Below are 13,926 nucleotides of genomic sequence, written 5' to 3'. Positions count from 1 at the left end.
CAAGCCCATACCCTGATCTCAGGGTTTCCGCAGTCCCTGACCCTGCTTTCCTTGTTAATTCCACAACAAGATATTATAGAGACAGCACCAACCCTGAAGGGCTATTGAAAAGAAGCCACATGATTGGGAACTTGAAGATAGTTTAAGAACTGTCTCGTATGCCTCTACAATGAAGGCAACTTATTACTCATCACCTTCAAAGCCAGCCTCACAGGAATTATTCATTTCTTGTTCCTTTTTAAATGATTTTTAACTTTTGGGCTATTCATTTTCAGTTACCCAAATTTTCTATGAGAGAAAATGAGGGGCTGGTGGCTCAGCAGTAGAGTACTTGCATAGCATATGTGAGGCCTTAGTAAGTCCCTAGTACTAAAAAAAAAAAGTTTCTTCATCAGCTAGGCATTTTATCACATGGCTATAATCCTAGCAGGTGGGTATGCTGAGGCAGGTGGATCATAAGTTCAAGGCCAGCCTCAGCAATTTAGTGAGACCAAAAATAAAATAATATAAAAAGGGCTGAGAGTGTGGCTCAAGTAGTAAAGCACTCCAAGTACAATCCCCAGTATCAAAAAAAAAAAAAGGAGAAAATTAATATTGATGAGATAAGCAGCAGCAAACAGGTATCTAAACAAGGTTACAGTTAAGAAATAAATATTTTCACCTGTGAGTACCAAAGAAAAACTTCATTGCTCCATCAAACTACCTGCTACTTAAACAATAAAAATAAATTACAAGCAGAATCAATGAATCCTTTGGCTAAGGGCTTCTCTTATACAAGAACACCTGAGTCACTGCTCCCAGTGGACAGACACTTCATAGACCTGCCAGGAAGTTACTCAGCCACCACTACTAGGAGAGACTGCAACACAAGCCAAATTCCTTGATAGTTAAGGACATTGATTTTATCACCTATGTACTGGCAAGGATTTAGAAACTCAGGGATAGATGAAATCCAAGCATAAACATTTTATTTTTTGTCAGCATTATCATCTAAATCAAATGTTAGCCTAGACATAATCTACAAGGATGTGTGTATTCCAGAAAATATGACAAATACCCAATGTGAGTTCCATCACAAAATACGTATTTGTTCTTGGTAAAAGTAAATTATAAAATCTGAGAGTAAAGAATAACAAAATTATAAATTAAATAACAACTGACTAAACAATAGCAAAAAAAGTAAAAATAATAAAGTAGATATAAATTGAGTGATATCTATGTTAATAGAGCAAGAAAAAAGTTACAGAATCCAATACAGAATTCATAAAAAAAAGATAACAGAACCAAAGATATTCTTTCAGAAATATTTCAGAATGGACACAAAAACTATCTGATGAAAAAGTTGTACGAATCTAACAGATTCAAGACAACTATCTTGCAACCTCAATCTTTACTTAGTTGGTACAAGTTATAGGATTTTACTAATACGGGGAATAGCAATGAAATGACCAATTTACTACTGCTCCAGATGCACTGTTCTTCACTCCACGTAAAGATATTGGAAAGACTAACAGGCATATATTTGTTTACTACTATCAGTCTGGTAGAAATTTACTTGGACATGATTTCTTGAGAATTTAAATGATTTTAAAAATAAAAACATATTTTGGAATGGAGAGGTCTATTTGACTTTATTTAAGATGCCAATACATTGTTAATCAATACCTGATTAGTTAGAGGTAGAAAGACATTTTAATTGTCTTCAGGAACACAAAGTTTCTTTGTGTTTGCTTGAACAAGTATACTTTACAATCTGCCATAGTGGAATCAAACTGGACTTCTTGATTCTTGATTCCCCACTGCAAATTAGTTAACCATTCATTCAATCTATACATTCACCACTATATTCTGCTTCAGGATGGTTATTTTGTTTTACATTTTATATAAAATAAAAATATGATTGCAATTTGTTGATATATGTATACATATACATATATATTGCAGAAATGCACCTTAACCAGCAAAATTCTGCTAAACAATCATAGAAAATTTCAATAGAATGTGTTTTTCAATATGATAGCTTTTTAATGGCAATGAAAATAACAACTTATGGATTTAAATGTCTATGTTTAACCTGATAGGAAAAATATAACAAACATAAATTCTGAACAGGGAAAATGAGGTGCATGCTGGTGCTTCTCAGTGCTTTAATACTTCATGTTTAAAAAGTAAACATAGTACCAATCATCATTTTGATTCCAGTCAATAAAAACTTAAAACTACATTAATCAATTTTGAAGTCTGAAACCAAAATGATCCCTTACCAGTATTGCCAAATGGCAAGTCTACTCTAAAAAGTTATTCACAATGAAAAATTTTGACCCAACTAAAGTGACTCTCATGTTACCACAGTACTAGAATCTACCTTTTTGTTGGGTTTCAATTTGTTATAACAACAAAAGACAGGATGACATAAAAACAGAAGTAATACAAGGCTTAATAAAATTTAATATTGGGGATTATGCATTTTTAACCTCTGGATAAAAATCCCTTTTGTAACACAAATTCTACTGCATGATTTACCATGGCCTAAAAACTTTTTAGTAACAAAATTATATTCCAAAAATAGCATCACTCCTAGATTTTACATTCCCTGTAGACATCACAATCACTTTAAGCCTTTTATTATCTTAGAAAAGTAAAACTTTTCCCTGAAAAACTGTAAATAGCAATCATATGTTCATCAGTTGTCCTGAATTACTTTCATCAAGAGAAAGTGACTACATTTTGTCACTTCTTTATTCTAGAGTAAAAAGGATGACAGTGGTTTCTGAAAATGAAGTTGAGGAACATGAATTAAATTAGTGATGAAAAACTTTTTAACAACTGCTGGAATTTTATGTTGTTTTAGTTGTAAAACATCTATTATTTAAGTGAAACAGTTGACAGGGTAAAACACTGCTAAACTTCGCAAAACTTCTTTTGTTCCACAGGATTTTGATCCTTTCTAAAACAATGGCATACAAACTGAATTATAAACAATTCAGCCTCTATAAATGACAACAAACACAATATATCTATAGGAGGTTTAAAAGATTTGTTTTTAAATATTTGTTTTTAAATATTCAAGTGTAATGCTATTGTAAAAGATTAAAACACATGTGTAAATTTTCATTTGTTCCTAACCTGCCATTAGTATGTAGGTTTACTGGGCTGCCAAACAGCCCTACTGGTCATGGAGAGAGATGGTGTTACTAGTTGAAAAAAGAGCATGGATACCACGACATTTACCCCAATGGTATAAAACCCATCTTTGCATCCCTGAAGTAAGAATGGCCACTTTTTCTCCAATTACATTGCTCTATACTAAAGCAGCATTGTATATGGAGAATTCCTTCAAATCTATAACATTCTACTACTACAAATACCAATTCAAAACTTAAAAATAATCACAGACCAAATCCACGTACCCGTGATCCTTTGTAAATCCTAAAATGAGAAATATTCTTAGTTTAAACCAAGAATTATATTGGAATGAACTAAAGACTCTTTTAAGTAATTTTAAGTGTACTCTTGTTATTACATTTCTATATAGATAATTCAATATCATTTGTGGACATAATTTAATCAATAATATATCAGAATGTCAACCACTACAGTGATCCAGAATCAGATTCTGGCTACAGAGGAAGCTTAATTATTAAGCAACACCTTCCTAAAAAGCTTCTGTATTTCTGATTGGTAAGAAAAACAAAACAAAACAAAAAAGCTCTCTCATTGAAATAACACTGAAGTTCGAGCTGGGCCCCCTTCTTTGTATTCAACATAATTAACTCTTCAGGATATAATGATGAAATATAGTCACATTAATAAATTATAGCCATCTTCATGAAAACTCTATCGGCAACTCCGGTTTTACAACTGTATATCTTGGATCCAATCTGGGGACGAAACCCTGAAAGTGTTTAGATGCACCAGTACCAAAAACATCCAGGGCTTTTCGATTCATGACAGCAAATCTGTAAAAAAGAAGAAACAATGAAGAAGTATTTAAGGAAGTTTATAAAATAAAATTATTTCCTTTATTTGACTTAGTTTTCATGGAATGGGAAAACAGAAAGGGCTAACCAAGATTCACTGTCTAATATTTAAAGAGATAATCCCCCAATCTGAAACCATTCATATTACGTTATTTCAAACCCTTCTAGACTTCTTTCCACTTAAGTATGTCAAATAGAAAATTAGGTTCATTTTGCTGATGAAGGAAATTAAGAAAACAATGAATGAGCTAACATTTACCAATGAGACAAAAGTGTTAGATATAATTTCTCTCATAATTGAGAACATAATGTCCTATAAAAATACATCCAAAAATGAAAATATTAAATGACTAAAAAGCAAACAGCATCAGGCCTTCCAATTTCTAACAGATATAAAAGAATAAAATATATCTTCGTGTTATACATCACCTAACTTAAGAAATGCTTTTAAAAGACACATTTAACTAATGCACAGGATGGACTTTTTGTGTCTCAGTGTCTTTTCACAAGTTTTTCCTGTCTGAAGGAGATGGCAAAATGAAGTTAATTTTGAATCACTGGCCAGCATCAATATTTCAAGAGCCATTAAATGTGACTTTTACTTCTTTTCCAAAGTAAAGTAAGTTCCCTTCCAAAATAATTACTAGGTAAAACCATTAATTTTCAAAAAAAACTAAACACCCAAAAAATTTGATGAAACAATAATAGTATGAAAGATACATAATGTCATGGCTGAGAAGAATTCTGAAGCCAGAATGTCTGGCTTATCCCCCAGCTCTTTTGCTTGGTAGCTGTGTCATTCTATCTAACATTCCTGATTCTCAGTTTTCTCAAATATAAAACTAGGGAGATGATAGCACTTATATCATTAAATTATTTTAAGGAATAAGTTTATATATGTGTTATATGTGTATATCTTGAAACTATATCTGGGACATGGTATGTACTATGTTAGCATTTATATTAATCTTAATGATAGTAAAATTAATAGCAGCTATGATTTAGTGAGTGCCTAGTAAGTGCTAAGCACTACTATGAATATCTTAATTTTCCCACAACCATACAATGCATAGGATATGCTTTGGATATGGTTTGCCCCCTAACGGTTAGTATGCTAGAAACTTAGTCTAAGTGTGGTGATGTTGAGGCAGTAGTAGAACCTTTAAGAGGTATGGCCTAGTGAAGTATAATTAAGAGATGGGAACTCCACTCTCATGAATGGTTTAATGCTAGCCTTACTGAATGGATTGGGTCCTGTAGGAGTGAATTAGTTTCCCCAAGAATAAGTTGTTATAAAGTAAGGCCAAATCACATGCTTGTCATGTCACCAGTTCCCTTTCTGCTTCTCCACCACATTGTGATATACCCTGATGGTCCTTACCAAAAATGCCAGCACCATGCTATTTGTACCTGTCAGCTACTAAAATCATGAGCCAAACAAACCTCTTTTTCTACATATGTAATCCAGCACCAGGTATTGTTATAGCTACATAAAACAGATTAAGACAGTATGTGTAATTGCTTCATTACAAAGAGAAGGAACATTAGGTTCATGAGGGCAAATAAATTTCCCACAGAAAAATCGTTAAAGGTACCAAAGCTGGAGTCACACTCAGGTTTCCAGGATTCCAAAGCTCATGCTCTTCCTATTAGGTCCAGCTTTCTCCCAAAGAATCAAATTTAGATTAGGGGAAGAACAAGAACAAGGACTAGAAGGAGGAAGAGGAAAAGAAGGAGAAAAAAGGAAAGTAAACTTAAAATATCGGGCAATAGAAGATGGTTACTGAAACCAATGAATTATTAGAGATGAACCCTTTTAATGAATCTGTTTAATATTTTTAATCAAAAAGAAGACATCATTATAGATTGGAAAAGGTAGGCTAAAGTATTTATGGAGCTACTAATTATCAGTCAGCAAAGCAACAGGATATTAATCCAGAACTTTTAAAATATCTAGAGTATTATAAGAATAGTCAGAATAATGATCATTCAATATTTCTTATTAATTTGGTCATATTTGATTTATATATAAATACCAACTTTGCCACTGAAAGAATATTCCTTGAAGGAGACAGAGATTGATAATCTTTTTATAGATTTTTTTTTCCTTACCTGCCCTTGGTGAGCCTTAAAAGGAACTTCCAGTAAGACGGTCGCAAGGTCTGAACTTCCATGACAGCCTAAGATTATTCAATTTGAGATTTTTTTTTAAGTAAATACAAACATCTGAAGTCTTGAGCAATACTTTTTATCTCTTTATTGCTCATTGTATTTTTTAAATGATAGTGATAAAAATAATAACAACATATTTAAGTCAATATCTTTGAAGAATATTTATTAATATGCCTTCAAATAGAAATGCGGCTTTGGGAATAATGATTGAGTAATTTATTATTATCAGGAAGCATTTACTGAATACCCATTAGATAGCTATCTAGCTGACACTTCACTGATTTTAATGAGTTTATTAATATAGCAGCATTCCTATAATAAAGCGCAAATAAAAGCTCTCCCTAAAATTTTGCAACAGCTCTTTAAACCATTAACATCCATAATAATAATAACAGACTTAAAAAGATGAAATAATGCTTCTGCTAAACTAGTTCTTTCCCCCTCCCCATTCTCTGAGTAATGCTGGGGAAGTGCAATAATTCACATTTTACCCGTGGTATTTTTTTTCTTCAGGAAGGATAATTAAATTGGGGGCATTCTAACCTTGGTTCTGGAATAAGGATTTACCTATAGATTGCACACTTTTTAAACCTAAAAATTGATCTGTTCATAAAATAGTGTCTGGCCCACTAAGTTAACGTTTAATGATTTGAAACATACAAGCTATCTTGCTGAAAAAACAAAAAGTATAAAACGTAATGTTATGTTCTCAGGCTTTTATTTTTCCCCCCTCTGGCTTAATGTAAATTAGAAACAGAAATTTCTATTTCTCATTTCAAAAGCTATACTTACTGCCTGGAAACAAATTGCTGTAGAGATGGAATAGATAATAGTATCTGCATGAGGAAAATAGGGAACCTTCCCTGCTTCAATGCCTTTGAAATACATTGTCTGCAAAATAAGCATAATGCAAGAGTTATATTAAAAACATTAAAAAAGCACTAACAATATAGTTGAATGATATACGCCCTCTATCTACCTACAGCTGTTTTCTATTTATCTGAATCCTAACTCTTTCAGAGCTCAAATCATGGTATATCTTCTGTGACAACAATAAGTGTCAGCCCTTCCCTTTCTTTCATTCCTCACTCTAAACTCTAGCTTCAAGCAGCAATAATTTTCTGTGAAATTCAATAGCACTTTATTGCTACTACTTTTATGTCACTTATTCTTCAATGCTTTTTTAAATAAGTCCTCCCTTCTTCATTAGATCTGTTCCTTCCTTTGTTCAGGCAGTAAACATTAATGGTGTCAACTGTATGCTGAACACAATGCTAGGAACAAGGGATTTAGAAATGGACAAAACATAATGCATAAAATATCATTAATGCACTATGATGAGAGCTAGAAAAGAGTTATATATTACATATTATTTGGCTCCCCAAAATAGGGAGCAACCACTCCTCTGGGATAGAGGACCAAGAAGACTTATTAGAAAGACAAAATTTAAGTAATGTTCCCCTAACCATTTGCAGTGAATTTATAATTGCTATGGATTGATGGCATTTATGATATAATAAAATGACTTAATAGAAAAAATAAATTTTAGAAATACAGAATTGAACCATACTTGCACTCTGAGATTCAAAGACAACATTACTCTGTCAAATAGCTGTAAAAGTTCCCCAGTGTTGCCAAGCATGATGGTACATGCCTGTAAGCCTAGACACTCAGGAGGCTGAGGCAGGAGGATCACAAGTTGGAGGCTAGCCTGGGCAACTTAGCAAGATCTGATATCAAAAATAAAAACTAAAAATAAGGCTGTAGATACAGCTCAGTGGTAGCTCTCCTTTGAGTTCAATCCCCAGTACTGAGGGGAAAAAAAATGGCAGCGGCGGGGAGGGAGCTCTTCCAATGCCTACTCTGTATTACTATATTACTTACCTTGACATGCTTGTCATGGAGAGGTAATAAATGGTTGACAAACTAGCACTAGTCAGCATACAACACTTTTAATTGTACCATTTTAAAGATGCATGGGATCAACAATTAGATAAAAGAAAAAATGGCATGAAAGTATATCTCTGAGAGAGAGAGAGAGAGAGAGAGAGAGAGAGAGAGAGAGAGAGAGAACACTACCAACAAATACACATGTCTAGAACAAGGGAAAATTCATAGAAAGGGCTTTCTAGTATATAAAAAAGTTAAAGTAAAATGAGTGATGAAAATAATAAAGCAGCCCAATTTTTGTATTTTATTTAGAGACAGGGTCTCACTGGTTGCTTAGCACTTCACAGAATTGCTGAGGCTGGCTTCAGTAAATATATGTAACGTATTAATAGGGGTTGGGATATATAAAAAGCATAGGATATGTACAAAGTTACAATGTACTTAAGAAACAAGATAAGCAGTCATAATGCTGGCCATCATTTTGAAAGCTTTTAATATAAAATTTATTTCAATCATAGAAAAAAAATTGCCTATTACACCATTTTAACTAATTTCACAAAAGCATAAATAATCATAAATTTCTCATTTTCTTTTAAAAATTCCTCGTCAGTACACTTTACATGACAGTTTGTTTTTTCAAGATAAGATATGCCTGATGACATAAGATACAAAGTGATACCATTGCTTGGCTTAAAAAACTAGTCACTTAGGAAGCAGCTGTAAAACACCTGTTACAAGCTGGATCTCAACACTGGCTTCCTCCTGTATCCAAGAATATAATTTGCTATCCAGGAGTTAGTTAATATTTCTTCCTTTTCTTCTCTGTTCCATTAGCAATTCTTATCATCTCTATTACCAAACAAACCATATCTGTGTACTTCTTTCTATCCCTACACCTTCTATTCTGAAATGAGCCAACATCTTCTGCTAAAGACTTTGTTCTCCAAGCCTTTACTCCAAAACTCTAGGCATGAAATTGAAACAAACAGGGGTTTCAAGTCTGGATTTGAAGATGATACTCCTGGTTCTATCATTTGCCTCCCTTTAAAATACTCTCCATATAATATCCAGAGTGGTTATCTTAAAAATGTGAATTAAATCATGTCATTTCATGCTTAGACATGAACTGAGAAAACAACCAAATTCTTTACCCCAGGTTTTAAAATACTAGCTTCTGCCTGTCTCTCTAATTTCGTTATGTATACTTTCTCTCCTCTTCTTCCCCTGTTGTTCTTCTTCTCCTCCTCTCCTCTCCTTTCTTTCCTTTCTCTCTCCCTCTCCCCCACTCCATGCATATCTGTGCCCCCCCCCACTTGCTCCTCATGAATGCACCCATACATGCACACTAACACACTTGGGAAAAGCAAATATGTATTTTTTTAATGTCATTAGGAGCACAGATTTTCAGTGTGAGATAAAACTTTATAAACGTCTAAAAAGTAAAATAAAATATATAATCTTAACTTTTACATGGAAATAGCAATAAACTCCAAACATATTTTCTCTCTCTCTAAAAAGAAAGGAGGAAGAAAAGATTCTCTAGGTGTGTTTACTGGAAAAACCAAGAAACAATGCTCAACCTGGGCAAAAACGCTAGTTGAAGCCTCTGAATATCTTTTCCCAGTAAAAGAAATTAGGAACCATTGGGGGGAAAAGCTGATTCAATGTCTAAGACAGAAAATGTCTCAGATGAGCCTAAAATATCTTGTTAAAAAGATATTTTAAAAATCAAGAAAGGGATAAAAAATAATGGCATATGTCAAAACAAACAGGAGTCAACTTAAGGAGGCTCTCCAGGCCAAAGATTGGGACAACTTGAGCATAATGAATGTACTGGGTTAAAACAAATCAGATACGCAACTCACTTAGGCAGAATGCTAAGGTACTAACTCATTCTGAACACTGATAAAGAAAAGTAAGCAAGCATTTTATCTTCATTTCCTGAACAAACTATTTCAGAGTAGCCAAATACTTAAAATGGGAAAGATTTTTTTTTTTTTATTTTTAGAAACATTCTTGCTAATGAATACAGTAGAAGTAACAACAGGTTATCACAATTTTGCAACACTTAATGAAATAATGAACTCCAGTAATGATCATGTATGGCTGGTAAAACTATGAGGTGAAAGGCTATTGGAAATCTTACATAGGCTCTGTGTATACCTGGTCCCATTAGTCAATTTAGTATCAATAGAAAGACAACCAGACATTTTTGTAACTTTTAATGTGATACAATGAATGGGAAGTTTATCCACAAAGAACATGTAAAGTACTTCTGCCACTTACCCTCACTTCTAAAACTTGAACTTGAATTTGATTAAGCCTCTAGATCTACTTAACAATTTATAGGAAATATTTGAGATAAACATAATAAATAACATCAGTGAGAATTCAATCAGTAAAATCCAAAATGTGGGAAATTCCATGAACTAACGATCTAGATCTTCAACAAATCAATGGCAAGAGATTAAAAAAAATGGAAAAAGAAGGAGGAAAAAAATAACTATCATAAATTAAGAGACTGCATTTTGATTCAACTAAAGATATCGCATAAAAATATTTATAAGATAATCAGTGAAGAAGAAACTAATTAGATATATGATAATATTAAGTTTTTTGAAATGTAGGATTATAGTATTGTGGTTCTACTTGCATGATAATGTTGATTCACTTTTAAGAAATCTATCCTGAGTTTTTAATAGGACAAAATGATACATGTCTGGGATTTGCTTTAAGTTAATTCAGTACCTGAGAGTTGAGGAGTATAGATGAAAAGAGATTAGCCAAACACTGATAATTGTTGATTTTGCATGATGGATACACAAAGGTTAATTATTACACTATTCTTTCTACATTTGTGTATATTTGAAAATAGCACATGGAGAAAATGACTGTAAATACTTTTAAAGAATTAGAATTTGCTTTGGTAGTGAAGTTATATATTTGTGCTTAAAGCAGAAGTTGTTTTTTTTTTTTTTTTAAAAAAAAAAGCTTTATATCCTCTGGAACTGTTTGTGCATAAAATTGTTTGCTTACCTCTACCAGTTTGGAAGCTAAATACATGGAAATTGTTGTGCTTTTATAAAACATCATTGATATACCCGCCAAAAATCCTGAAAAAACAAATATGAAAAAACTGTTAAGATTACAAAGTATTTCTTTGCTATTAAGTCATCAGAAATGTTAATTTATTCAAATAGTTCAGAATTAACTCACTCCAGCACTGCTTCTAGATACAACACAATAAGGACAAAAATACACTTGATGACATTAAAATGGAGTGAGTTCTTATCACATATTCTAGATTAAATAAATTAAATTTCAGAATTAGGAACAAACAGTTCTGATTTATGTGTGACAACTACTGTTTAAAACAGTAGTCTTTTTGGTAAATACAACATTTTTAAAATAACTTTTTAAAGGCTATTGGTATCTCTGATCTTAAGTGGGAGTGTTTATTCATCTATTTTCCTAGCAGCTCAAATTATTTTTGTGCTAGGGTCACACTTTTCTACAGGGGTGGGATGTGAAAATACTAATAGTAGGATTATTACTAATAAATATCTGAAAAAAAATCTCACTTAAGAACTACATATATTTCAGTTTAGAAAATAATATCTATTTTTCATTTCTATAAAATGATTAAAGTTCCTTTCAAATATTATTAAAATATGTCATTTTCCATTGGCAAAAATAAAATTTAAAAAAATCTACTTAAACTGCCATTAATCACTTATATAAGATTTTAAGTCTTTATGTACTTTTCTGATACATTCTTTAAATTTCTAGCCTGTCGTAGGCAGATCCAAGTCATTATATTGCAAGCAATATAGAACAATAGATGGCCAGAGTGGCGGATATGTTTAGCTCACAGACAAAATATTTGGGTGAGTGTCTTGGGAGGGATTCTATTACAATAGATAAAAGAAGATACATAAAAATTAGATGAATTTGGAAGCTATTTCCCATTTATTCTTGTCACTGATTGATAAAATTGTAATCATTCTCTTTTAATTATTGCTTTACCAGCTATAATAGCATGTAGTTCATCATCCAGGTTTCTGATCCAACGCAGAAAGCAACTAGTACCCTGTATTGAGGGGGAAAAAAATATAATGACTTCAGTTATTTCTAAAAATAAAATTGCATGATTGCATGAAAACAACAACCATTAATATGTTTCACTAGATGATTCATTAGATGACCCTGGAGACAAACTGGTGGTCTTATGTAAATTAAACTGACTACAAAGATTGGAAATATTATGAAAAACAATCTGTTACAAAGTCATAGTTCTAGATAGACTCTAATAAGAAATTACATATCATTTTTATTGAATTAATAAATGGTATGGCATCAAGTTAAAACACTTCTACTTAGCAAAGGAAAAAAGAGTGGGAAAGACAAGAGCTACAGAATGGGAAAAAAATCTTTGCTGGTCACTCTTCCCACAAGGGATTAATAACTGCAATATATAAAGAACTCAAAAATCTTAACACAGACACACATTTACACACACACAAATAAACTAATTAATAAATGGACAAATGAACTAAACAGTTCTCAAAATAAGAAATTCAATGCCCAACAAATACATGAAAAAATGTCCAATATTCTAGCAATCAGGGAAATGCAAATCAAAACTACATCAAGAATTCACCTCACTCCAATTTGAGTGGCTATCATCAAAAATACAAGTAATTATAAATGCTAGAAAGAATGTGGGAGAAAAAGAACTCTTGTATACTGCTGATGTGATTACAAATTAATATAACCACTGCAGAAATCAGTATGGAGGTTGCTCAAAAGACTAAGTATAGAATTACCATATGACCCAGCTACACCACTCATTGGAATTTTTTTTTAAAGAATTAGTCAGCATACTATAGTAATACTCATATTTACAGCAACACAATTCATAATAGCTAAGTAAGAAAGTAGTCCTGGTCTGTCAACAGATGGATGGATAAAGGTTCAGTTCACCAAAGAACAGAAACTAAAAAGTTTATTATTTTATAATAGTTACAATATTATAGAGATCCTAGTGGCATGGAAAATTTGTTTTTAAAACTCGCATATGGCTTTAGAATACAAAAAGTGAGTATATTCCATGAGATCTTTTGGTTCAGTTTTATTTTCTTTAGTTTAATGACTTTAGTTTGTATTTACAAATAAGCAAATAAATAGTATAAGAAATGAAAATCAAAAAGCAAAATAAAACACAATGCACATTAAGATAGACTAGATGGGAGAGAATAATCAACCTAGCACTAAAAATGTTGTAAATAATACATGTGTAAACATTTAAGAGTTTTTGTTAAGAATAAATACAAATACTATAACATGAGAAATTAAAAAGAATGTGAATATAAACATGCAATTACCAGTAATTTATCCTTAACTCTTGCATGCTCAAAGACATTAGTAATGCTTCCTAGTCAAACCATATTGAATATTCTTTAGTATTAGTTAAGATTTCATAACAAGTGATTATTTAGAGTTCATCTATAGTTGGTTACTCTTTTCCATTACAAAATACTTTTTCCCACCTACCTTTTATGATCAAACTTTTCCTTAAAATGATACATAACCATTTTATTTATAATAAATTAACTCAATTTCAATTTTCCCAGCATTAATTTTTTCAAAGAAAAAATATATACATACATATATGTATAAATGAGTACTTAAATCATCTTTAACATACTTTATAATTTAGAATATATTTAGGTTTTGAATTTAAATTTTAGATATCTAATAAAATAGGTCAGTAATATGATTAATATATTAGTAATTCCCATTAACCAAAAGGCAATTCATTACTTAAAGCTGAAAGTACTGTGTCAAGAATTATCTTTGTACATGGGTTTAGGTGTGGGTTTAT

At 31.8% G+C, this 13,926-nt stretch overlaps 1 protein-coding gene across 7 annotated transcripts in view; it reads right to left on the bottom strand.

Moving 5' to 3' along the window:
- Positions 1–946: 946 nt before the first annotated feature.
- Tmem135 (transmembrane protein 135) overlaps positions 947–13,926 on the bottom strand; it is a 258,724-nt gene continuing 245,744 nt past the window's right edge. For all 7 annotated transcript variants that reach the window (XM_071616587.1, XM_071616588.1, XM_071616590.1 and 4 more), the window contains 5 exons: positions 12,069–12,132; positions 11,079–11,155; positions 6,945–7,043; positions 6,093–6,160; positions 947–3,959 (listed from right to left, as the gene is read on the bottom strand). In XM_071616587.1, the coding sequence (XP_071472688.1) occupies positions 3,827–3,959; positions 6,093–6,160; positions 6,945–7,043; positions 11,079–11,155; positions 12,069–12,132 (441 nt within the window). In that variant the 3' untranslated portion in view covers positions 947–3,826. The remainder of the gene's footprint in view (positions 3,960–6,092; positions 6,161–6,944; positions 7,044–11,078; positions 11,156–12,068; positions 12,133–13,926) is intronic.

The sequence above is a fragment of the Marmota flaviventris genome, chromosome 9 (assembly GCF_047511675.1).
Source record: "Marmota flaviventris isolate mMarFla1 chromosome 9, mMarFla1.hap1, whole genome shotgun sequence".
Taxonomy (NCBI): Eukaryota; Metazoa; Chordata; class Mammalia; order Rodentia; family Sciuridae; genus Marmota; species Marmota flaviventris.
Note: the sequence above shows the minus strand (reverse complement) of the source record. Positions and strands in the feature narration are given on the sequence as shown.